General features: G+C 41.8%; 1 protein-coding gene across 1 annotated transcript in view; it reads left to right on the forward strand.

Moving 5' to 3' along the window:
* mturn (maturin, neural progenitor differentiation regulator homolog (Xenopus)) overlaps positions 1 to 23,911 on the forward strand; it is a 34,230-nt gene extending 10,319 nt beyond the window's left edge. Inside the window, exons 2-3 of the mRNA XM_072509821.1 lie at positions 6,908 to 7,030; positions 21,700 to 23,911. Coding sequence (XP_072365922.1) covers positions 6,908 to 7,030; positions 21,700 to 21,810 — 234 coding nt within the window. The 3' untranslated portion in view covers positions 21,811 to 23,911. The remainder of the gene's footprint in view (positions 1 to 6,907; positions 7,031 to 21,699) is intronic.
* The last annotated feature ends 518 nt before the right edge of the window (positions 23,912 to 24,429 follow it).

A 24,429-nucleotide genomic window follows, 5' to 3' on the forward strand; every position in this document is an offset into this window, starting at 1 on the left:
GTCCCCTTAGTGGGAGGCGAGGGAAGCTCGGGACCTGCCTCTGTATCTGCAGGTGCCGGAACCCATTCCCACCTAATAACTCAAATTCCTCCTCTAGGTCTGCCAGGCTCGGGAAACCCTCCTCAATGAAGAGGTTGCCAAATCTCCCAATCCCTGCCTGCTTCCACCTCCTGAAGCCCCCCCCCCCCCCACCCCCCCTAGAGCGAACCTGTGGTTATCTCAGATCGGTGACCACACCGATGCCCCCTCCAATTTCATATGCTGCCTCCATTGCCCCCACACTCTTAGGGCTGCCATTACACTGGGTTTGTGGAGTACGGGCCGGCGGGAATGGCAGATGTACAGTTAACAAAGCCTTCGGACTCGTGCCCTTGTAAGATGCCGCTCCACTCGCTCCCACACCAACCCCTCCCACACTACCCATTTCCTAACTATCGATATATTAGCCGCCCAGTAGTAATTTATACCCCCGTTCAAGAAGGACCACCCAAGATCGCCGCATTCATCTTCCTAAAAAATGCCTTGGGAATGAAGACAGGAAGACACTGAAACACAAACCGCAATCTCGGGAGGACTGTCATTTTCACAGTCTGTACCCTCCCCGCCAGCGACAGCGGGAGCACGTCCCACCTACGGAAGCCCCCTTAATTCATCTTGAATATATTCAATGAACCAGCCTTCACTGCTCTTTGAGGAAGAGAATTTCAAAGACTAACACTCTTGAGAGAAGAAATTCCTCCTCATCTGTATCTAAAATGGGAGTCCCTTTATTTTACTGTGCCTGTAGTTCTGGACTCCCCCATGAGAGCAACTATATTCTCAATATCCAACCTGGCAAGCCCCCCCCCCCCCCCCCCCCCCCCCCCACCCCGAGTCTTAGTTTCAATTAAAGCACCTCCCATTCTTTTGAATTCCAATTAGTATATACCCAACCGACATAGCCTTTACCTGTGAGACAAACACTTCAACATATACCTTACTTAAGTAATGACTAAAGCTGTACACATTACTCCAGGTGTGGTCTCACCAAGGCCCTATACAGTTTAGCAACTACTTTTATACTTCATCCGCCTTGCAATAAAAGTCATCATTCCATTTGCCTGCACAATTACTTGCATGCCAATTTGTTGCGATTAATGTACAAGGTCGTCCAGATCCTTCGGTACTGCAGAATTCTGCAGTCTCTTTCCATTTAAATAATCTGCTTTCCTATTCTTCCGTTGAAGAACAAACTCGCGTTTACCCACACTATATTCCATCTACCAATTCTTTACTCACTCACTTATCTATATCCCTTTTCTACTCCCTGTATTCTCCTCAACTTGCTTTCCTCCCATTTGTATCTGCAACAAATTTGGCTACAACCTAGCTGGTCCCTTCATCTAAGTCATGAATATAGATTATAAATAGTTGAGGTCTGCCTGAACCCTGTGGCACTCCACTAGTAACAGTTTGCCAACCTGAAAATGATCCATTTATTCTGACACTGTTTCCTGTTCGTTCGCCAATCAATGCTCGTATATCATCCCCAACACCATGGCCTCTTGTGCAGTAATAGTTTATGTGGTCCCTTATCGAATGTCTTTTGGAAATCAAATACACTATCTCTACTGGTTAACCTTTATCTACCTAAATGTTCTGTTCATACCTCAATAACGAATTCTAGCATTTTGCCAATGACTGATGTTAGACTAACTGGCCAATAGTTTCCTGTTTTCTGTCTCCCTACTTTCTTGAACAGATGTGTTACATCTGCAGCTTTCCAATCCACTTGGACGTTTCAAGAATTCAGGAAATTTTGGAAAAGTAGATCTATCTCTGTAGCCACTTAAAGGGAGTTTTAAAATTAATTATTGCATGGGATGCGGATGTTAATGGCTGGGCTGTTTTTTGTTCACTTCAAAAGGGCGATTAGGGATGGATGATAAATGCTGGCTTGGCCAGCGACACCCACATCCTATCAAAGAATAAGTCAATAAAAAAACTTATTTTAAGACCCTAGGATGCAGGGTCATCAGGTCCAGTGGACTTGTCAGCTTTTTGCCCCATTAGTTTTCCGCGTACTCTCTTCTTTTAGCTTGTGAATGGTTTTTAAGTTACTCTCGAGGATTCCTCTTGCCTTCTGCTTTTCTACTATTCTTGGGGTGCTCTTTGTGTCTTCTACTGTGAAGAAAGGTATAAAATCCTAGTTCTAGATCTCTGCCATTTCCCTGTTTATCATTGTTACTTCCCCATTCTTGCCCTCTAAGGCAGGCTTGTCCAACCTTTGAGTGGGGGCAGTGTGCAAGTTTTTTTTACGGTTAATAAAAATAATCATTAAAAGGTGCCAAGCAGCAGAGTTAACCAATAAAACTTTTTTTTGCTTCAGAAGCAAAGCTTGAGTGAGACAGACTTGGCCCCAAGTCCTCATCATCAGGGAGGGTAGGTACCTAGCCAAGCTAAGGAGTTTGGTTTAATTAACACTAACCTTTCATTTGTCCATGGTGGTGCACGCTCTGCTGGCCTCGGCAGAATTCATACAAGTGGTGGTCAGATGCCTTTCAGCTTGCGTTTCCCTCTCTCCAATCCTGCTTTTGTAGATAGTTTTTGGGGAGGGAGGAAGAGGGGAGCGGATGTGTGTGTCTGGCTCACTCAGTCTCGGGGTTCCCACTCTCTCTCTCTCTCTCTCTCTCTCTCTCTCTGGGTCAGGCAGGTGCTGTTGCTGTAACTCTGCTGTTACTCATGGCCTCCCTGCTCTGCTCTTCCATCTTGATTGCTGTACTCCTTTAGGGAGCTGGCACACAACGGCGAGGGAGAGAGTGCAGCCAAAGGCCGAGAGAGCAATGCTGTGAAAACAAAACAAAAAATACACATAGTCCCACTGTTCACTGCTCCTCTAATCCGAAACTATTTCTCTCCTGAATGTGCTGTGATAGACTCAGTCAGTGAGCCTATAAGCAGCAAACACGAGAGAGAACCTGACTGTGATTGCAGGAGCAGCCCCATGCAGAATCTTTAATTGAACTTATCATAGTTTGAATACTGGCTCCGGGGCCAAATACAGAAGTTTGGGGGCTGCATTGTGGCCTCTGGCCCCTGGGTTGGACAAGCTTGATTGAAGGGGCTAATGCTCACCATGGCCATTCTTTTCCTTTTTTATATAGTCGTAGAAGCCTTTACTGTCTTTTATACATTTCTTACTAGTTTTCTCTCCCAATGTCTCCTTCTTTGTTGTTTTTTTCAGTTTTTGCTGCTTTTTAAATGCTCCCAACCTTCTGGCCTACCACCAATATTTGCAGTATTGTACATTTTTCATTTCAATTTGATATCATCCTTAACTTCCTTCGTTAGCTAAAGATGGTGGATCCTTCTTGTAGTGTTAGGGGACCAGACCAGACCCCACCCAATATGTTAGGATACCAGACAAGAATCCCAAACAATTATTTAAAATATGTAAAACTGTGAGGAAAGGATACTTCACCCCAGGAGTGATGACTTTGACTCGTGGATATCTTCTATGTTAAAACAAACTTTAATTTAAACACAGAATTAACCACATTAATATAAAAGAAAATAGCTTTACAATTATCAGTTAAACAGTTCTTAAACACAAGGAAAAACGTAAACTTACTATCCATACCTGTTATTAATTCCAATTAAGCAACCTATTGTAGTTCAAATGCTATTTATAAATAATGTTAAACACACCGATTACTTGCTTAGTTTTGTAGAGACCTTTGGAGACAGAGACTCTCTTCAGGAGCAGAACCAGCACACCTTTGCTCAACCAAGCAGCATTTTGCAAAACTGTTCAACTTAAAGTTCTTCTGTCTTGTCAGACTCAAATCCTGTAGCAAATTGCAAAACAACAGACCTGGCTTCTCCCATTAATTACATTGGCTGTCTCCCACTAGGATGTCACATGAAATGCTTAGCTAGGACTAAATACAATCCCATATTATTACTCTGCAGGGAATCTCCAGCAATCATAACTATTAGCCCTTTATCTGTAACCAAGTAAGTGATTGGAATCAATCATGGCCTCACTTTTTATGGATTCTTAATTACAGCTTTAGCAGACGCACAGCCTGGATACCTTAACATAGGTTCTTTAATATTACTGCAACAGATATATACATTAAACCAGGATTTTAATAACATTACTGCCACAAGTATAATATATATATCAATTTCTACTTCCATCACAGTAGTTTTTCTTTCTCAGTAGATTATATGTTTCATAGAAGCCCTACAGTGCAGAAGCAGACCATTCGGACCATCAAGTCTGCACAGACCCTCTGAAAGAGTACTCTTCCTCAGCCCACTTCCCTACCCTATCCCCATAACCTCCCCCTACCTGCACATCCCTGGACACTAAGGGGCAATTTAGCATGGCTAGTTCACCTAACCTGCACATGAGAGGAAACCGGAGCACCCAGAGGAAACCCACGCAGACATGGAGAGAACGTGTAGACTCCACACAGAGTCACCTACGGCTGGTATTGAATCCGGGGCCCAGGCGCTGTGTGGCAGTAGTGCTAACCACTGTGCCGCCTGTTGTTTGAAGTGAAATGAAATGAATTGTTGAGAGTTTTGGAATATCTCCTTAAATGTCTGCCATTGTTTTACCTTTTAACCTATTTTCCCAGTCCAGTTTAGCTAACTCCGTCTTCATGCCCGTGTAATTCATGCCCGTGTAATTCCCTTTAAGTTAATAAAAAAAAATAATAACAATAATTGCTAATTGTCATGAGTAGGCTTCAATGAAGTTACTGTGAAAAGCCCCCAGTCGCCACATTCCGGCACCTGTTCGGGGAGGCTGGAACGGGAATTGAACCCATGCAGCTGGTCTTGTTCTGCATTACAAGCCAGCTGCCTTAGCCCACTGTGCTAAACCAGCTCCATGGTTTCCCCCGTGGTAAAGCACTGGTTTCAGATCCAGATTTCTCGCCCACAAACTGAATGTGAAATTCTATCATGTTATCACTTTTACTAGAGGATCCTTTCTAATGAGGTCATTTATGGTCCAAGAAATGGCTGATGAAATTCAATGTGGGCAAGTGCGAGGTCTTGCACTTTGGAAAAAAGAATAGAGGCATGGACTATTTTCTAAACGGTGACAAAATTCATAATGCTGAAGTGCAAAGGGACTTGGGAGTCCTAGTCCAGGATTCTCTAAAGGTAAACTTGCAGGTTGAGTCCATAATTAAGAAAGCAAATGTAATGTTGTCATTTATCTCAAGAGGCTTGGAATATAAAAGCAGGGATGTACTTCTGAAGCTTTATAAAGCATTAGTTAGGCCCCATTTAGAATACTGTGAGCAATTTTGGGCCCCACACCTCAGGAAGGACATACTGGCACTGGAGCGGGTCCAGCGGAGATTCACATGGATGATCCCAGGAATGGTAGGCCTAACATACGATGAACGTCTGAGGATCCTGGGATTATATTCATTGGAGGTTAGGAAGTTGAGGGGAGATCTAATAGAAACTTACAAGATATTGAATGGCTTAGATAGGGTGGACGTAGGGAAGTTATTTATGAATCCTACCTCAATACACATTACCAGGTCGAAAATAGTCTGCTTCCTGAATGTTATGAGAAACTATTCCAAATGCACTATGAATTCATCTTTCAGGCTACTTTTTCCAATTTGATTCATCCAATCTGGGTGAAAATTAAATCTCCCACAACTGTTGTGGTACCTTTCTTGCAAACCCTCATTATTTCATGATTGATGCTCTGTCCTACAGGGTAGCAAATTCAGGGGACCTGTGAGCCACACCCACCAGTGATCTCTTGTCTTTGCTAGTCTTTCTCTCCACCCCAAACTGGTTCTGCACTTTGATCCTCCAAGCCAAGTTCCTTTCTCACTACTGTACTGATACCATATTTAATTAACAGAGCCACCGTTCTTTCTATCTTTGTGAAATGTCAAATAACATTGAATATTCAGGTCCCAGATGTGGTCACTTAGCCATTACAGACACATGCAATCATATAATTCATACTGCTTTATTTCCACCTGCACTATCTTGTTCCAAATACTGCTTGTATTCAGATAGGGGTGGATATACCTGAATGTCACACAACATTAATCTACCAAACCATGGTTTGAAAGACTTGTGTATTTTTTCTCTCCTCTGCAGCCTTCCTGAGTAATAAGTCTCCAACAGCTGAAAGAATAGGGTTAAAAATAGTAAGCTGATTTCTGCTATTACTTGTGTAAGAGGGGAGGAGGAGGAAGAATAGAGAGAGAAGAAACTCCCCCAGCAAAGCAAGATACCTTACTGAGTAGGATTCAAAATGGCCAAAGCCTTTCATTTTAAACGTTTGATTCGCCTGATTATCTACTACGATTAATTGATTCCCACAATGTAGAACAATTTCATCTTAGTCTTAAATTACTTAAACTTGCATTTTAGCAATAAAATAATGCATTGTATTCCATAGTTTAAAAGTTCCTGCACTTATAAAGTAGTGTATTCCCAGGCCATTGTGATTTATGCAACAGGAGATCTGCAGTAATTTTTTTTTTAAACTTGTGTTGTCACATTCAATTGCAATTTGTTACAAATAAGATTTTGTTTAAAAAGAGCATTAGAAAAGCCAGCGTTTAGTTGTGATCTTAAGCTCAAAACTTACAAGCAGTGCACTGATCTCTGAACAAGATGCTCACCAATGGTATATGAACAACTATAGGGAAGTACAAAACTGATATACAACAAATTCACACTTCCACATATCAATTGATAACTTGGTATGATATACTGAAATTATTCATAATATTGTAATCTTGCATGGTCATTGGGCTAGATATGCCTGGTACGTTGTTTATTTAAAAAATATAATTGGGGATTGGGTTGTATTGAACCATTGGACCTTTCACTTAATGCATGCTTTTCCCTTCTATCTCCATCTCTTCAGCATGTATGGAGTGAAAGCGAAGACTGTCTACCATTCCTACAATTGGTTCAAGAATACATCTTATCCTGTGGAAAAAAGACTCTCTCTGAAGTACTGGAAAAGGTCTTTAAATCATTCAAACCTGTAAGTGGCAAAAGAAAATGTAGAATTAATTACTTGAACCAAACATTATTTTATAGTTCATCTTTTAAATTTACCATATACAGAATGCATAAATAGATCTGATTTCTTCAGCTCTGTTCCCTATTAGTTATTTAAAAGGACTCTGATTGTATTAAGGCCAAATATCTCTTCCATCCCCTTCCTTGCTGTTATCAATTGTCCATTACTGAAATAATGAACTGATGCTGTTTACACAGCAGCCTTTCAGCTGTAGTACTTGAAATTGAATCCAGTCCAGACAGTTCACTCTCTTAAGGAACATGTGAAATTAATTTGGGCAGAACTAATTTAGTTCCTAGAAAAGCAAAATACACCGGATGCTCGGAGTCTGAAAGAAAAACAAGAGAAAATATTGAAACCACTCTGGTCAGGCAGCATTTTTGCAGACAGAAAGAGTTAAAGTTGCAGGTATTTCCAATGTTTCTGTTTTTAGTGACTTAGTTCCTAATGGGAATGGGGCCTGTGCACAGCTGTCTAATTCGCTATTTATTTAGCTTTTGACTACTAATCTCACTGCGATTATGGAATGGTTGGTCCTGGAAATAGAAAAAAAGGTGTCAGGTGGTAAAATGCTAGGAACTATTGAGGCTCAGACATGTTGGGGCAGAGGATGAAGACCTTTATTCTGCATCAAACCTGAAAAGCTAGTGCTTAAAAATAATATGGATATCTGAAATGGGCATTGTTCCATTTCCTAGTAATTCCTAACTATGTTCATTGTCTCCTGGTGTCTTGCCATTGCTTGATCTATTTTCTCGGAATTTTCTCTTGATTAAAGTCACCTGGGTTCTCTACTCCTCTTACTAGTTCTCACTGTCTTTCATCCCATCCCTGCCGTTATTGTCTAGTTGCTGACAATGGCAGTACTACTGCAGTATGGTGCAAGGACCAGTACTGGCTTAAAATTAAATCGCCTCCATGAGAATGGACCCACTACCAAACGCAAATCATTTTTTGGACTCACTGATATTATGCCTTGCAGAGACTGTTTCCAATTTATTTGTTTTTAAACATTTTCACTATCTGTAGCTCCTCCATAGAATTCACGGTCCGTCACAGCAGATTCATAGTTTCAGTCTGCTTCTGTCCCACAAAACTCGCTGTCTCTTTACTCTCTTCTCGTTTTCCTCTTTGCCTACCTTTACCCACCTACCTATGTATTTCTAAGATATTTCTCATGGCCTGTACCACTTAGACTTTTTCAGAATCTCAGGATCCAATCCTTTTAACCGTAGGCATCTAGCTCTTTGTCCATTCCCTTCCCAAGATGATTTTTTGAGTCCGTGCCTCTTTGAGCAGTCTCCTATCAGTCTGCATTTACTACTGGCCTCTTCCACTACACCAACATGTGCCTTCAACAACTTTTTTCTGAATTCCATTGACATTCCCAGCTATACATGTCTTGCGCTCACCCATCCATCCCTCCCCCTCCAACCTGCCCATGTTCACCGCCCCTTGCATAGACAGCATTCCTGAATTAAAAAATTTGACCGTTAAGTGGGATAGAATTTAGTTTTAAATTGTAAGGAAAGTACAATAGGAAGGCTTTAGTTTGATATTTGCTGCCATGGATATAAGTTGCTAACTTAAAAATATTTGGCTGGGGGCAGTGTCAGCTTTTTGGGGAGGCAACACCGATTGTTCGCTGTGTCACAAATTGTTATGATTTTGCCTCTAATGTAAGTACAGTGGTGGAATATTATCCCGTTCCCTAAATTTATAATTAGTGTGATTGCAGTGAGCATTTGTGTATTGCCTTAAGCAGTACTCTTGCTGAAAAGTAAAGCACTAATAATATGCTTTTCGTGGTACTTTTTACTACCAATACAGTCCTAAACAGATAGTGCATAAATTAACCCTCTGCCTCATTTTTCAGCTGCTAATTGCATGTTTAAGGTTCAGAGTCGGCCTCCATTTTTCAGCTCAGCAATGCATGTTTGGAGTTATACTTGCCTCATAAGCAGGCAATATGGACCATGTTCCAAAGATGATGTACAGGAGTTTAAGACTAGTCCACACAGAGCAGAGCATGCATGGTGATCAACTATCTGAAATGGGCCCTATGAAAAAAAATGAAGTACGAAACTAGTTTCAAGCTATAAGTCATAGCATTTGCTAACTTGTCAAATAACTGTGCTGCATCAAGGGAATTTGCAGTGAGTGAAAGACTAGTGCAAGAATCAAAGAAGAAGGAAATCGCCCTGAAGAAGATGCCAAGAATAAATGCATCTTGAGCAGGGCCCAGTCACTGATCTGATCTTAAGCATATATTGGAATGGGTCGTCGAAAATCATGAGAATGGTTAAGCGATCACCAAAAATGCAATGCATACATATGAACCTTAATGCGTATATATACACTTTTTGAGTTGAAATGAGCATGCTGCCCTGCTTGATGTTTTGTGGGATTTTGTTTCAAATCATGGGATGTTATTAGTTAGGCACAAAACACTATTTTAAAAAATAATCTTAATAGGCTTACATTAACACTGCAATGAAGTTACTGTGAAATGTCCCTAGTCGCCACATTCTGGCGCCTTTTTGGGGACACAGAGGGAGAATTCAGAATGTCCAAATTACCTAACAGCACATCTTTCGGAATTTGTGGGAGGAAACCGGAGCACACGGGGAAAACCCACACAGACACGGGGAGAACGTGCAGACTCTGCACAGACAGTGGCCCAAGCCGGGAATCGAACCTGGGACCCTGGTGCTGTGAAGAAACTGCTACCGTGCCGTCCATAAGATCATTCAGAAAAATGCAGAATATCCAATTCAGTGGATTGAGAAGAGGATGATTTGATTATACAAGTGAAAGCAGTGGGATTCAGAGTGGGATCCGGGATCCTTACGATGGTGCCATTGCCACAGCGACTCAGGATGAATTTGATGAACTATTTGTGTTCAAATGCAAATGAATTTAACGGTTTCTAAAACATTGTTATTACATATAGAATTATTTTGTTAAATAAAACAGGACATATTAACAGTTCAAATTAATCATTTTTTCCCATATTTTACACTTGGTGTATTTGTCAACTCCTGTATTTAAAATAATTTTTGAAGCTTCAAAAGTCGACTTGTATGCCACAATCTTTTGGCAATAATTTACTTATTCAAATCACAATTCAGTTTTGTTTTTAAAAAAAACTGTTTCTACTGTGTTGTGTTATTCCTCATGTAAAATGTTTTTCATTTCGCCATTCACTGCTAAATCTGGCGGGATCACATAAAGCACGATTAAGCATAGCTCTCATTTATTCACTATTCCAGGATTATATTGGAATGCATAAGCTTATTTTCTCTTCTAGAAATTTTCTAAAAGCCTTCTCTGTCTCATCCATCCCCAGCTCTACCTGCATGTTCAAGGAACGCATGGCCATCTTTGTCTCTAGAGTTTAGAATATCTAATCAACTGCCTCTGCCATTTCCCTGTCTTCAGTCAATTAATGAGCCAAACGTTCTCTAAACCTTCTCCATGCACTAACCTTGAACACGCATTGTTTTCTGGATGCTTAAGGGAGATGGTGGCATAATTGTAATGACACTGGACTAGCAATCCAGAGGCCAAGGATAATGCTCTAGGGACATGGGTTCAGACCCCACCATAGCAGCTGGTGGAAATTAAATTCCATTAAATCTGAAACTGCTAGTCTCAATAATGGTAACCATCATCAACTGTTGTAAAAACCCACCTGGTTCACTCATGTTCATTAGGAAAGGAAATCTGCCATCCTTATCCAGTCTTGTCTAATGTGTCTCCAGATCCACGGTAGTGGAGTTATCTCTTAACTGCCCTTTGAAATGGCTCAGCAAGTCACACATTTCAAGCAAATAAATGCTAGCCTTTCCAGCAATGCCCACATCCCATGAAGGAATATTTTTTAAAATCTCTCCTGCCGTCTCTTCGCGCTCACCTTTTGTTCAGGAAATACCGCAGGGGCCTTCTTGGAGGTGAGTAGTGTATTTAAAAAGCCTTACCTTTACAGGAGCAGCCCTTTGGATTTCGGCGGCAGCGGTGCGCAGGGGCCTTCTGGGAGGTGAGTACTTATTTTAAAAAGCCTTGCCTGGTCCCGTGTCTGTTCTTCTTTTCTGTTTTATTTGTTTTTATATAAGGCGGGAACCGGAAGTTCGACCCGCGGACCTCTGGCAAGTCCCCCCGCCCCCCCCCCCCCCCCCCCCCCCACCAATAAATTCTGGTGGAGAGGAAACCCGAGACACTACACGTGTAGTGTCTCCCACCCGCCCTCCTCCTCTAACCTAATAATAAGACCCATTGGTGTAAGGTAAGTGCCATATTATATTATTATTATATTATTAGCATTGTGCAGGTCAAGGTTCGGAGGTGGAGGAGCAGTCTCTGTCAGCGAGAGAACCTGAGACCATCTAAGACACTCAGAAGGTAAGAAGGTAAGTAAGTGATTTTTACTTATTTTTACTTTTATACCTTTTTTCAAATTGTGTGTGTCGGGGGGAAACTGAAGTGACATCACAGAAAAGCTGTGGCCAGAGTGGCTGGTTGGGATTCTAACCTAAATTTAAAAAAAAATTGAGTATTTGGGAACTAATTAAACATAATAACTTAATTATAATTTAGAGGATATCTAAGCCAGAGATCGGAGAGTATTATAGTTAGCTATCGCACTTCTATTAGAAATCTAGTTCTAGGAAACAGATAGTTGACAGTAACTTTGAAATTTTAAAAAAAGTATTTATAAAAAAAAAAGACAAATTTTAATTTTAATTAATTGACGCAATGTCAGTTAGAGGGGTGCTGTGCTCCGACTGTGAGGTGTGGCAGGTCCGGGAGGTTTCCAGCGTCCTGGATGGCTTCATCTGCAGAAAGTGCACCCAACTGGAGCTCCTCACAGACCGCATGGTTCGGTTGGAGCAGCAATTGGATGCACTTAGGAGCATGCAGGTGGCGGAAAGCGTCATAGATCGCAGTTATGTAAATGTGGTCACACCCAAGGTGCAGGCAGAGAAATGGGTGACCACCAGAAAGGGCAGGCAGTCAGTGCAGGAATCCCCTGTGGTTGTCCCCCTCTCGAACAGATATACCCCTTTGGATACTGTCGGGGGGGATAGCCTATCAGGGGAAAACAGCAGCAGCCAGAGCAGTGGCACCACGGCTGGCTCTGATGTTCAGAAGGGAGGGTCAAAGCGCAGAAGAGTAATAGTAATAGGGGACTCTATAGTCAGGGGCATAGATAGGCGCTTCTGTGGACGTGAAAGAGACTCCAGGATGGTATGTTGCCTCCCTGGTGCCAGGGTCCAGGATGTCTCCGAACGGGTAGAGGGAATCCTGAAGGGGGAGGGCAAACAGGTAGAGGTCGTTGTACATATTGGTACTAACGACATAGGCAGGAAGGGGCGTGAGGTCCTGCAGCAGGAGTTCAGGGAGCTAGGCAGAAAGTTAAAAGACAGGACCTCGAGGGTTGTAATCTCGGGATTACTCCCTGTGCCACGTGCCAGTGAGGCTAGAAATAGGAAGATAGAGCAGATAAACATGTGGCTAAACAGCTGGTGTAGGAGGGAGGGTTTCCGTTATCTGGACCACTGGGAGCTCTTCCGGGGCAGGTGTGACCTGTATAAGATGGACGGGTTGCATCTAAACCGGAGAGGCATAAATATCCTGGCCGCGAGGTTTGCTAGTGTCACACGGGAGGGTTTAAACTAGTATGGCAGGGGGGTGGGCACAGGAGCAATAGGTAAGAAGGTGAGAGCATTGAGGGAGAACTAGGGAATAGGGACAGTGTGGCTCTGAGGCAGAGCAGACGGGGAGAAGTTGCTGAACACAGCGGGTCTGGTGGCCTGAAGTGCATATGTTTTAATGCAAGGAGCATTACGGGTAAGGCAGATGAACTTAGAGCTTGGATTACTACTTGGAACTATGATGTTGTTGCCATTACAGAGACCTGGGTTGAGGGAAGGGCAGGATTGGCAGCTAAACGTTCCAGGATTTAGATGTTTCAGGCGGGATAGAGGGGGATGTAAAAGGGGAGGCGGAGTTGCGCTACTTGTTCGGGAGAATATCACAGCTATACTGCGAGAGGACACCTCAGAGGGCAGTGAGGCTATATGGGTAGAGATCAGGAATAAGAAGGGTGCAGTCACAATGTTGGGGGTATACTACAGGCCTCCCAACAGCCAGCGGGAGATAGAGGAGCAGATAGGTAGACAGATTTTGGAAAAGAGTAAAAACAACAGGGTTGTGGTGATGGGAGACTTCAACTTCCCCAATATTGACTGGGACTCACTTAGTGCCAGGGGCTTAGACGGGGCGGAGTTTGTAAGGAGCATCCAGGAGAGCTTCTTAAAACAATATGTAAACAGTCCAACTAGGGAAGGGGCGGTACTGGACCTGGTATTGGGGAATGAGCCCGGCCAGGTGGTAGATGTTTCAGTAGGGGAACATTTCGGTAACAGTGACCACAATTCAGTAAGTTTTAAAGTACTGGTGGACAAGGATAAGAGTGGTCCGAGGATGAATGTGCTAAATTGGGGGAAGGCTAATTATAACAATATTAGGCGGGAACTGAAGAACATAGATTGGGGGCGGATGTTTGAGGGCAAATCAACATCTGACATGTGGGAGGCTTTCAAGTGTCAGTTGAAAGGAATACAGGACCGGCATGTTCCTGTGAGGAAGAAAGATAAATACGGCAATTTTCGGGAACCTTGGATGACGAGTGATATTGTAGGCCTCGTCAAAAAGAAAAAGGAGGCATTTGTCAGGGCTAAAAGGCTGGGAACAGACGAAGCCTGTGTGGCATATAAGGAAAGTAGGAAGGAACTTAAGCAAGGAGTCAGGAGGGCTAGAAGGGGTCACGAAAAGTCATTGGCAAATAGGGCTAAGGAAAATCCCAAGGCTTTTTACACATACATAAAAAGCAAGAGGGTAGCCAGGGAAAGGGTTGGCCCACTGAAGGATAGGCAAGGGAATCTATGTGTGGAGCCAGAGGAAATGGGCGAGGTACTAAATGAATACTTTGCATCAGTATTCACCAAAGAGAAGGAATTGGTAGATGTTGAGTCTGGAGAAGGGGGTGTAGATAGCCTGGGTCACATTGTGATCCAAAAAGACGAGGTGTTGGGTGTCTTAAAAAATATTAAGGTAGATAAGTCCCCAGGGCCTGATGGGATCTACCCCAGAATACTGAAGGAGGCTGGAGAGGAAATTGCTGAGGCCTTGACAGAAATCTTTGGATCCTCGCTGTCTTCAGGGGATGTCCCGGAGGACTGGAGAATAGCCAATGTTGTTCCTCTGTTTAAGAAGGGTAGCAAGGAGAATCCCGGGAACTACAGGCCGGTGAGCCTTACTTCAGTGGTAGGGAAATTACTGGAGAGAATTCTTCGAGACAGGATCTACTCCCATTTGGAAGCAAATGGACGTATTAGTGAGAGGCAGCACGGTTTTGTGAAGGGGAGGTCGTGTCTCACTAACTTGATAGAGTTTTTCGAGGAGGTCACTAAGATGATTGATGCAGGTAGAGCAGTAGATGTTGTCTATATGGACTTCAGTAAGGCCTTTGACAAGGTCCATCATGGTAGACTAGTACAAAAGGTGAAGTCACACGGGATCAGGGGTGAACTGGCAAGGTGGATACAGAACTGGCTAGGCCATAGAAGGCAGAGGGTAGCAATGGAGGGATGCTTTTCTAATTGGAGGGCTGTGACCAGTGGTGTTCCACAGGGATCAGTGCTGGGACCTTTGCTCTTTGTAGTATATATAAATGATTTGGAGGAAAATGTAACTGGTCTGATTAGTAAGTTTGCAGACGACACAAAGGTTGGTGGAATTGCGGATAGCGATGAGGACTGTCTGAGGATACAGCAGGATTTAGATTGTCTGGAGACTTGGGCGGAGAGATGGCAGATGGAGTTTAATCCGGACAAATGTGAGGTAATACATTTTGGAAGGGCTAATGCAGGTAGGGAATATACAGTGAATGGTAGAACCCTCAAGAGTATTGAAAGTCAAAGAGATCTAGGAGTACAGGTCCACAGGTCATTGAAAGGGGCAACACAGGTGGAGAAGGTAGTCAAGAAGGCATACGGCATGCTTGCCTTCATTGGCCGGGGCATTGAGTATAAGAATTGGCAAGTCATGTTGCAGCTGTATAGAACCTTAGTTAGGCCACACTTGGAGTATAGTGTTCAATTCTGGTCGCCACACTACCAGAAGGATGTGGAGGCTTTAGAGAGGGTGCAGAAGAGATTTACCAGAATGTTGCCTGGTATGGAGGGCATAAGCTATGAGGAGCGATTGAATAAACTCGGTTTGTTCTCACTGGAACGAAGGAGGTTGAGGGGCGACCTGATAGAGGTATACAAAATTCTGAGGGGCATAGACAGAGTGGATAGTCAGAGGCTTTTCCCCAGGGTAGAGGGGTCAATTACTAGGGGGCATAGGTTTAAGGTGAGAGGGGCAAGGTTTAGAGTAGATGTACGAGGCAAGTTTTTTACGCAGAGGGTAGTGGGTGCCTGGAACTCACTACCGGAGGAGGTAGTGGAAGCAGGGACGATAGGGACATTTAAGGGGCATCTTGACAAATATATGAATAGGATGGGGATAGAAGGATACGGACCCAGGAAGTGTAGAAGATTGTAGTTTAGTCGGGCAGTATGGTCGGCACGGGCTTGGAGGGCCGAAGGGCCTGTTCCTGTGCTGTACATTTCTTTGTTCTTTGTACACCTCCTATTTCCTTGACCCCCATTAGCACTAAACTGCTGAACACCCAACTTTCCTTCCTGGCTTGCTCTCATATTACCTGATGTAGCTAATGGTTCTATCTTCTGGTACTGTCTCAGAAACTACCACACATCTCTTCCCTCCCTTTCCTATTCAAAGTCCTTGAATGTGTGATTGCCTCCCAAATCTATGACCATCTTTGCTGGAACCCTCATGTCTGGAATCCCTCCAATCAGGTTCCTGCCATGCCACAGTACCAAAATGATTCTTCTCAAATAACATCCTGTTTAACTGTGACAAAGATAAACTATCCCTCCTCATCTTTCTCAACCTGTCATGGTTGACCACACTCCGCTCCTCTAACGCCTCTCCACCAATGTCCATTCTTATCTATATAATTGCAACCAGAGAATCAATCACATGGAAAATACTTTTCTTCCACTGGCTGAATTTTGACCGTTGGCCTCCTTTCTGTTTCTGCCCTTCCATGACGCCATCCAGAAGTACAGTGTCAGGTTTTACACCTGCGTTGACACAACCCAGCTCTACTTCCCCACCTCTCTCAATTCCTCCACTGTCTCCAAATTATCAGTCTGCTTGACTGACATCTAGTACTGGATAAGCGTAAAGTTCCTTCAATTAACTATTGCAAAGAACTAAGTCATTGTTTTTGGTTCCAAACTCCAATCCCTTGCCACTGACTATCTCTCTCCTTGGATACCTTTTGAGATTGAAGCAGACTGTTCACATCCTTCGTGTCACATTTGACCATGAGATGTACATCTGACCACCCATTTTCACCATTATACTAAAGGCCACCTTTTTTCCAGCTACATAACTTTGCCTGACTCTCTGCCTCTTCTCTCTCCCTCTCAGGAATTCTCCTTCAAACGTAGCTCTTTGACCAAGCTTTTGGTCATCTGCCTCATACCACCACCCATGGCGTGGCGGCAAATGTTATTTTATAATGCTTGTGGGGATCATCTGGAGACATTAAAGGCGCTATATCAATGCAATACAAACCGGTACTAGCTGCAGGTGCTCCAAATAATAGGAGCTTGCTGCAGGAAATTCTAAATCTGCTGCTTGTTTCTCAACAAATAAAGCATGAACATTTACTTTCTAAAAGGCTGTATGTTGAGCAACACTAACTTCTTCTGCATAAGTGAAAAAAGTCAATGTGTCGAGACCGACAAGCAAACCCACAAAAGTATTATTAGTAATTCCTGTGCCATTTGTTGAAAATTGTGAAAGTGAAATAAGAACATGAGATTAATTGTATGTTAATTGCATGAAGGTAGTAAGCATTAGCTGGGAATTCACTTGTACTCTGAATAGGAACAGACAAACTTTGGTGGGGTTGGGTTAGAAGGCGATATGCATCTCAGTAAATAAAAGTATATGAAAATAAAGTATGGAAAGAGGTTCCATTTCTATTCTTTGCCATCTCATTACTGGATTATAACAAATAAGTGAAGAAAGAAAAAGAGTAATGCTGTATAAATCAAGTGACAGTTTAATCCATTTGATTAATTTTGTCTGAAGAACACTGTGCTTTGGAATTAGAAAGGTGCTTGAATGCATGCCACAATAGAGACAAAACCTGATATGGTACACCCTAATTGGAGTGTGCAACTGAGGCACAAAATGTAACTGGAATAGGCTTGTGAGATTGCCAAACGATTGAAGTAGAGACATGAAATTAAATAAAATGATTACCAAATCTTTTCAACAATGCAGCTGTTATGTTTGATTATATCCTTACTACCCTGTCCAAGAACTATATGTGCAAAAGATATTCAAAAGTCTCTCTTAGAAATTAAACCCTTGTTTTGGCAACCTACCTTAATAAAGCACAAAATGATAAGTGTCGAGCTAAATTTTTTTTTTTTTAAATGTAGTTTCAGAGATGCATGTGATAAAGGAACATTTGTGATTATGGGTGACTTTAATCTGCATATAGATTGGGTGATTCAAATTAGTCACAGAACAATAGAGGAGGAATTTCTGGAGTGTGTATGGGATGGTTTTCTGGGCCAGTATGTTGATGAACCAACAAGGGAACAAGCCAGGCAGCACAGTGGTGCAGTGGCTAGCACTGCTGCCTCACGGTGCCGACGACTCCGGTTTGATCCCGGCCCTGGGTCGCTGTCTGTGTTGAGTTTGCACATTCTCCCCGTGTCTGTGGGTTTCACCCCCCAGATCAGGGGGTTGGATAGGGTGGACAGTGAGAGCCTTCTCCCGTGGATGGATATGGCTGGCACGAGGGGACATAACTTTAAACTGAGGGGTAATAGATATAGGACAGAGGTCAGAGGTAGGTTCTTTACGCAAAGAGTAGTGAGGCCGTGGAATGCCCTACCTGCTACAGTAGTGAACTCGCCAACATTGAGGGCATTTAAAAGTTTATTGGATAAACATATGGATGATAATGGCATAGTGTAGGTTAGATGGCTTTTGTTTCGGTGCAACATCGTGGGCCGAAGGGCCTGTACTGCGCTGTATTGTTCTATGTTCTATGTTCTAACCCAAAGATGTTCATGGTAGGCGGATTGACCAAGCTCAATTGACCCTTGATTGTGGGGGGGGGGGGAAATTGGGTGCTTTAAATTTATTTTAAAAAGAAAAAAAACAGGAACAGGCCATCTTGGACTGTCTGTTGTGCAATGAGAAAGGATTAGTTGACAATCCAGTTGTAAGAGAACCCTGAAGGATGAGTGACCATAATATGATAGAATTCTTTATCAAGGTGAACAGTGAGGTGGTTGATTCTGAGACCAAGGTCCTGAACCTCAATTAAGATAACTATGATGGTGTAAGGCATGAGCTGGCAATGACAGACTGGGAAACATCACTGAAAGGAAGGACAGGGGTCACGCAATGGCAGGCATTCAAGGAACGAATAGGTGAATTCCAACAGTTGTTTATTCCTCTTTGACGCAAGAGTAGAAAGGGAACTGGCCAAACCATGACCAGGGAAATTAGTGACAGTATTTAATTCAAAGAAGCGGCAAACAATTTAGCAATAAAAAGCAACAGACCTGAGGATTTGGAACAGTTTAAAATTTAGCAAAGGCAGACCAAGGGATTGATTCAGAAGTGGAAAATACGGTTTGAAAGTAAACTAGCGGGGAACATAAAAACGGTCTGTAAACGTTTCTATAGGTAAGTAAAGAGATGAAGATTAATAAAAAACGAATGTAGGCCCAATACAGTCAGAAACGGGGGAATTCAAAGTGGAACCAAGAAATGGCTGAGGAACTAAATTCGTATTTTGCTTCTACCTTCTCAAAGGAAGACATGAATAATGTACCGGAAGTTCTGAGAAGCACAAGTTTTAGTGACGAGCTGAAGGAAATTAGTATTGGTAAAGAAATGGTTTTGTGGAAATTAATGGCATTGAAGGTGGACAAATCTCCAGGGCCTGATAATCTCCATCCCGGAGTACTTAAGGAAGTGGCCCTAGAAATAGTAGATCCATTGGTGATCATTTTCCAAAATCCTTGGACTGTGGAATGGTTCCTACAGATTGGAGGACAGTGAATATAACGCTGCTTTTCTTAAAAGGGAGGTAGAGAGAAAACCAGGAACTATAGACCAGAGAGCTTAATGTCGTAGTGGGGAAGTTGCTGGAGTCCATTATCAAGGATTTCATAGCCGAGCATTTGGAAAGCTGGTGTAATCAGACAAAGTCAGCATGGATTTACGAAAGGAAAATCATGCTTAGCAAATCAACTAGAATTCTTTGAAGATGTAACTAGTAGAGTTGACCAGGGAGAGCCGGTGGATGTGGTTTATTTAGATTTCAGAAGGTTTCGACAAGGTCTCACATAGCAGATTAATATGTAATGTTAAAATGAATGGGATTACGGGTAGTGTCTTGAGATGGATAAAAAGCTGGTTAGCAAAGAGTTGGAATAAATAGGTATTTTTCTGATTGGCAGGCAGTGACTAGTGGAGTACTGCATGGATCTGTGCTAGGACGCCAACTGTTCACATTATATATTAATTATTTGCACAAGGGAACTAAATGTACTATCTCCAAATTTGCAGATGATACAAAGTTGGGTGGGAGGGTGAGCTGTGTGGAAGATGCAGAGATGCTTCAGCAGGATTTGGACAGGCTGAGTGAGTGGGCACATGCATGGCAGATGCAGTATAATATGGATAAATGTGAGGTTATCTGCTTCGGTAACAAAAATAGGAAGGCAGATTATTATTTGAGTGGGTGTAAATTGAGAGAGGTGGATTCTCGGCGAGACCTTGGTGTCCATGTGCATCAGTCACTGAAAGTAAGAGCTCAGGTACAGCAGACGGTAAAGAAGGCAAATGGTATGTTGGCCTTCATTGTGAGAGGATTTGAGTAGGGATAGATGAGGCAACACCTGGAGTATTGTGTGCAGTTTTGGTGTCCTTATCTGAGGAAGGATGTTCTTGCTATGGAGCGAGTCAACAAAGGTTTACCAGGCTGATTCCTGGGATGGCAGGACTGTCCTATGAGGAGAGATTAAATTGGTTAGGATTATATTCATTGGAGTTTAGAAGAGTGAGAGGGGATCTCATAGAAACTTACAAAATTCTAACAGGATTAGACAGGGTAGATTCAGAGAGAATATTCCCAATGGGCGTTATAGATGATATATTGATGATGAGGGGGTAAATCTTTTAGGATTGAGGTGAGCAGAAAATCCTTCACCCAGAGAGTGATGAACCTGTGGAATTCGCTACCACAGGAAATAGTTGAAGCCAAAACGTGTAATTTCAAGAAGGAATTTGATATATCTCTTGGAGCTAAAGGGATAAAGAGATATGGGAGGAAGGCGGGATCAGGGTATTGCACTTGATGATCAGCCACGATCATAATAAATGGCGGAGCAGGCTCGAAGGGCCGAATGGTCTCCTATTTTCGATGTAATGTACTTGGCCTGATGTTTGACATTTTGAAAACTGATTGAAATCTTGTTTTTTCTCTTCAAGTACACAGTTTTAGCTCCCCTAATCAAATATTTGAGCAAACAAAAATCACAATTCCCCAGTTGGCTCAGTGCAGTGACTGCAGGGAAGCCCTAGTTTCATTCCTTATACAGTGCTGAGCAAGTTGGTCTCAGTTGGAAAGTCGACAATCCATTTGATCCACTGTCATGGGATTTTTAAATATGTCATTGCATCTCATGTTGATGTACAGCTTACCTATATGGCTGTGCATTTCATGAGGAATCTCAGAAAAGTGATTCAGTGAAGGATTCATGCATAAGTTTATTGCTAACAGTGGAGAGGTCTGCAGAGTTTTAATTATTTGAGGGTTTATTGACTAGTTCAGCAGAGTCCTGGCGTGATGGGTTAAATGTAACAATTTCAAAGTTGTTGCATAATGGCAATATAATTTGAATAGTTACTTTTTGTTTAAAACGAGCAATAGTGCTGAGGAATGGTTGTGTGAGCATATGCAGGTGGTTGTCACGGTAATGGGTAGGCCACTGAGTGCCAGGTTTGGTTTTCCTTTTATTTGGTTTCAGCTACACAGTGTGAGGGTGCTTTGTTTGCAGTGCTGACACTGCAGAAAGCTCAGTAATTATGATGTGAGTTGCTACAGTTACAGCTGGCTCTTGCTAGGGCCCTGCTATGCTAGTTGCAACTTGTCCTTCCCACCAACACCAACGATTGCTGGTCTGTAAAATTACAGATCCCATGTAATGAGTACATCACATCCTATGTACACATGAAACCATTGTATACTATTGCCTGTATGCTAGGTGTATACTGCATTTTATGAAGTGACCTTTTTGATAACTTGGTTGAATTACACTCCTCCCTGCTGCTTTTTATATTGTGGTGCTTTATGGTGGGAGGGGGTACTCAATTTTTGCTTAATTTTCTACTTTGTTCATTTTGTTTTTGATGACCACGTCATCTAACTCTGATTTTTATTCTCGCAGTTGCTGGGTCTTCCCGATGTCGATGATGATGCATTTGAAGATTACAATGCTGATGTTGAAGAGGAGGAGCCTGAAGCGGATAGTCAGCATATGAGCGTCAGTCAACAGTAAACACGTGCAGAGAAATGTCAGCTTGTGTGAAGTTTTAGTTATTTTATTGACGGATGGCCCATATTCATTCTCCCCAATAACTGTATGGCCCTTATTTGTATCACGTTTCAAAGTGCATTCTTAAATGTTACCTAGTTTGTTCTATGTCACTTAACTTCATCATTTTGTCCAACTAAGGCAGGGTGAAAGTTTTGGTATCAGGCTGTATGTACTAATCTGTTTTTTTGAGGTGCATGTCCATTGTTTGGATCTGTCTGTTTGGATATGTGCGGCTGCATTAATTTCAGGTTAGTTTTTTTTGGTTGGGCCTTTATTTAAAAAGGATGGGTTTTTTAAAAAGCTTAATGTAATCCACGTTTCAATTAATATGGCTTTTGAGCAATACCAAACGATTGACCTCCTGAAGTGCTCCCTAGTTGCTACAAGGATTGTTCACTGGGAAACATATTAATAGTTTGGTACATAGAATTACTTGAATGTTAGAGCACAGAAATAGGCCATTTGGCCCAACTGGCCTATGCTGATGTTTATACCCTGCACGAGCCCCTTTCCAGTTGACTTAATCTAATCCTATCTGCATAGCCTTCCATTTCTTTTGGCATTATTTGAATTTCAAACACCTAGCTTGATTAAATATTTTTAAAGAATATTTAAAGAATATACTTAACAAAAGTCACTCAACATTGAAATTGTTCCTGAGCAACCAGTTGTGAGTCGTGAAAGTAACATTTTAGTACAGGTTTTACTTTAAGTTCTATCAGGTAGTTTTACAGTGATTGCTTAACTTAAAATATCCTTGAAGATGCTAATTAAAATGCAACACTAAATTAGAAGTGACATCAGCTTGCATAAACTTGTTACATTGTACAATCAAAAGAATGTGCTGTTGTGTAGAAGCTTGAGGGCATTAAATACCATTTTCTGCTACTGCTATATGTACTGCAGATACTATTTACTGTACTGCATTAATTATTGCTTGGCTTTAATGCACTACAGCCTGTTGGCTACTTTACTGATTACTTCCTATGCATCTTAAACAAAACATTTCCAGCTCTAACATTCCCAGTTGTAGATCAAAAAAGCACAGACTTTAGCTCTCTGTTAATGTGTGTTACTAGAAGGAGCTGTAAACTTGCTTTTAAGTTGGGGTGGGGGGAGTTAATGTGCATATGAAAGAATTTTTAAAAAATTAATACTCATTGAGTAATGAGTGGGTTATTCAATATGTTGTAAGTGGTAAATTGTACTGTACCTGGCCTGTGGACCGCTTGTATTATATCTGTGTGTATACTGTAAAATAGAATGCCTTGCGTAATCCTAGGACATTTGAGGTTGCAGAAAATCTTGTGTTTTAAAATACCCTTCTAATGAGCTGATTTTGAAGCAGGTCGGAGCATTCCTTTGCCTTGCATTTGGCAAGCCTGTTCCTTCGTAGACTTGGGTAAGTTATGACCATGGACGAGTGTAAATGTAAATATTCTATTCTACAGTATATATACTGTACAGATAATCAAAGTAAAAGCTTGGTCTGTACTTTGTGTAAACAGTACCCAGTGTTTTAATATGTTGCGTGACAGCTGAGCATTTGATTTTGTTCATCCTGAAGGAGGGAGGAAGTGTCCTGTTAACAGCCATTCAATGGCCACTTTCTTCTAAATGCATGGCTGGTTGATACAGGAGGTATTATTTTAATTTTGGTAGTTTATAAAAATGACTTTATAGTTGACATGTCATGCTCTGTTGCAACCTTCAACACTTCATTTATAGATACCTCAATGCTTTTGTTGACCTAGCAATGTGGATTTTAAAATGGTTTAAAAACAAATTGGACAGACAGATTTCTCTAATATAAACTAGCCTCGCTTTTTAAAATTATATTAGATTTCATGAAAGATAATAGTATTACAGAAATTGGTTATCTCTCCTTTTGGATTGATTTTAAAGCATTACTTTTGTGCATTTAGACTGAATTTTTAAAGCAAATGTGTTTATTTGTTTTTAATAGTTATGAAAGGTAACTTGGATAGGTGAACAAAAGGATACTGTACTTTAACATGCTCAACACTAAACATGCTGGAAATAAATTATTCAAACATTGCTATCTCCGTCTCCTCAATATGTAAAGTTTTAATTCAGATGAGTCATTCAAAGTGAACAGCTGTAAAACAGTGACAAAACTTGGAGGGATTTATGCTTGTGGCATCGGTTTTAATTTTCGAGTGACCGGAAGAAATCTGTTGGCCATTATGATTTGGCAATACACAGACTGATCTTTGAAATATGTTAACTGAGTACAAGCTCATTGGAGTTATGGACTTTGCCCAGCCCATCTTACTAGCTGTTCTGCACAGTATCTACTTTCTCCAGGTACATTGAGCAAAAGAGGAAAATGTATGTCTAACCATGCACCTTAACTTTACTCACGCAATGTAACCAGACCTTTCTGCAGTTCTCGAGTCACGTTTCATGGTGTATTCTGTCTGCGCCTGCCTAACCCTATTCCATTCCTAGCCAGATACTCAGTTCCATATCTACATTTATATAACAAATGAAATTATTCAATATTTAATTGTAGTAAGTGCATTTTGGAGGTCGCCCATTTAAAATGGAGATTAGGCA

This window comes from Scyliorhinus torazame, chromosome 6, assembly GCF_047496885.1.
Source record: "Scyliorhinus torazame isolate Kashiwa2021f chromosome 6, sScyTor2.1, whole genome shotgun sequence".
Taxonomy (NCBI): domain Eukaryota; kingdom Metazoa; phylum Chordata; class Chondrichthyes; order Carcharhiniformes; family Scyliorhinidae; genus Scyliorhinus; species Scyliorhinus torazame.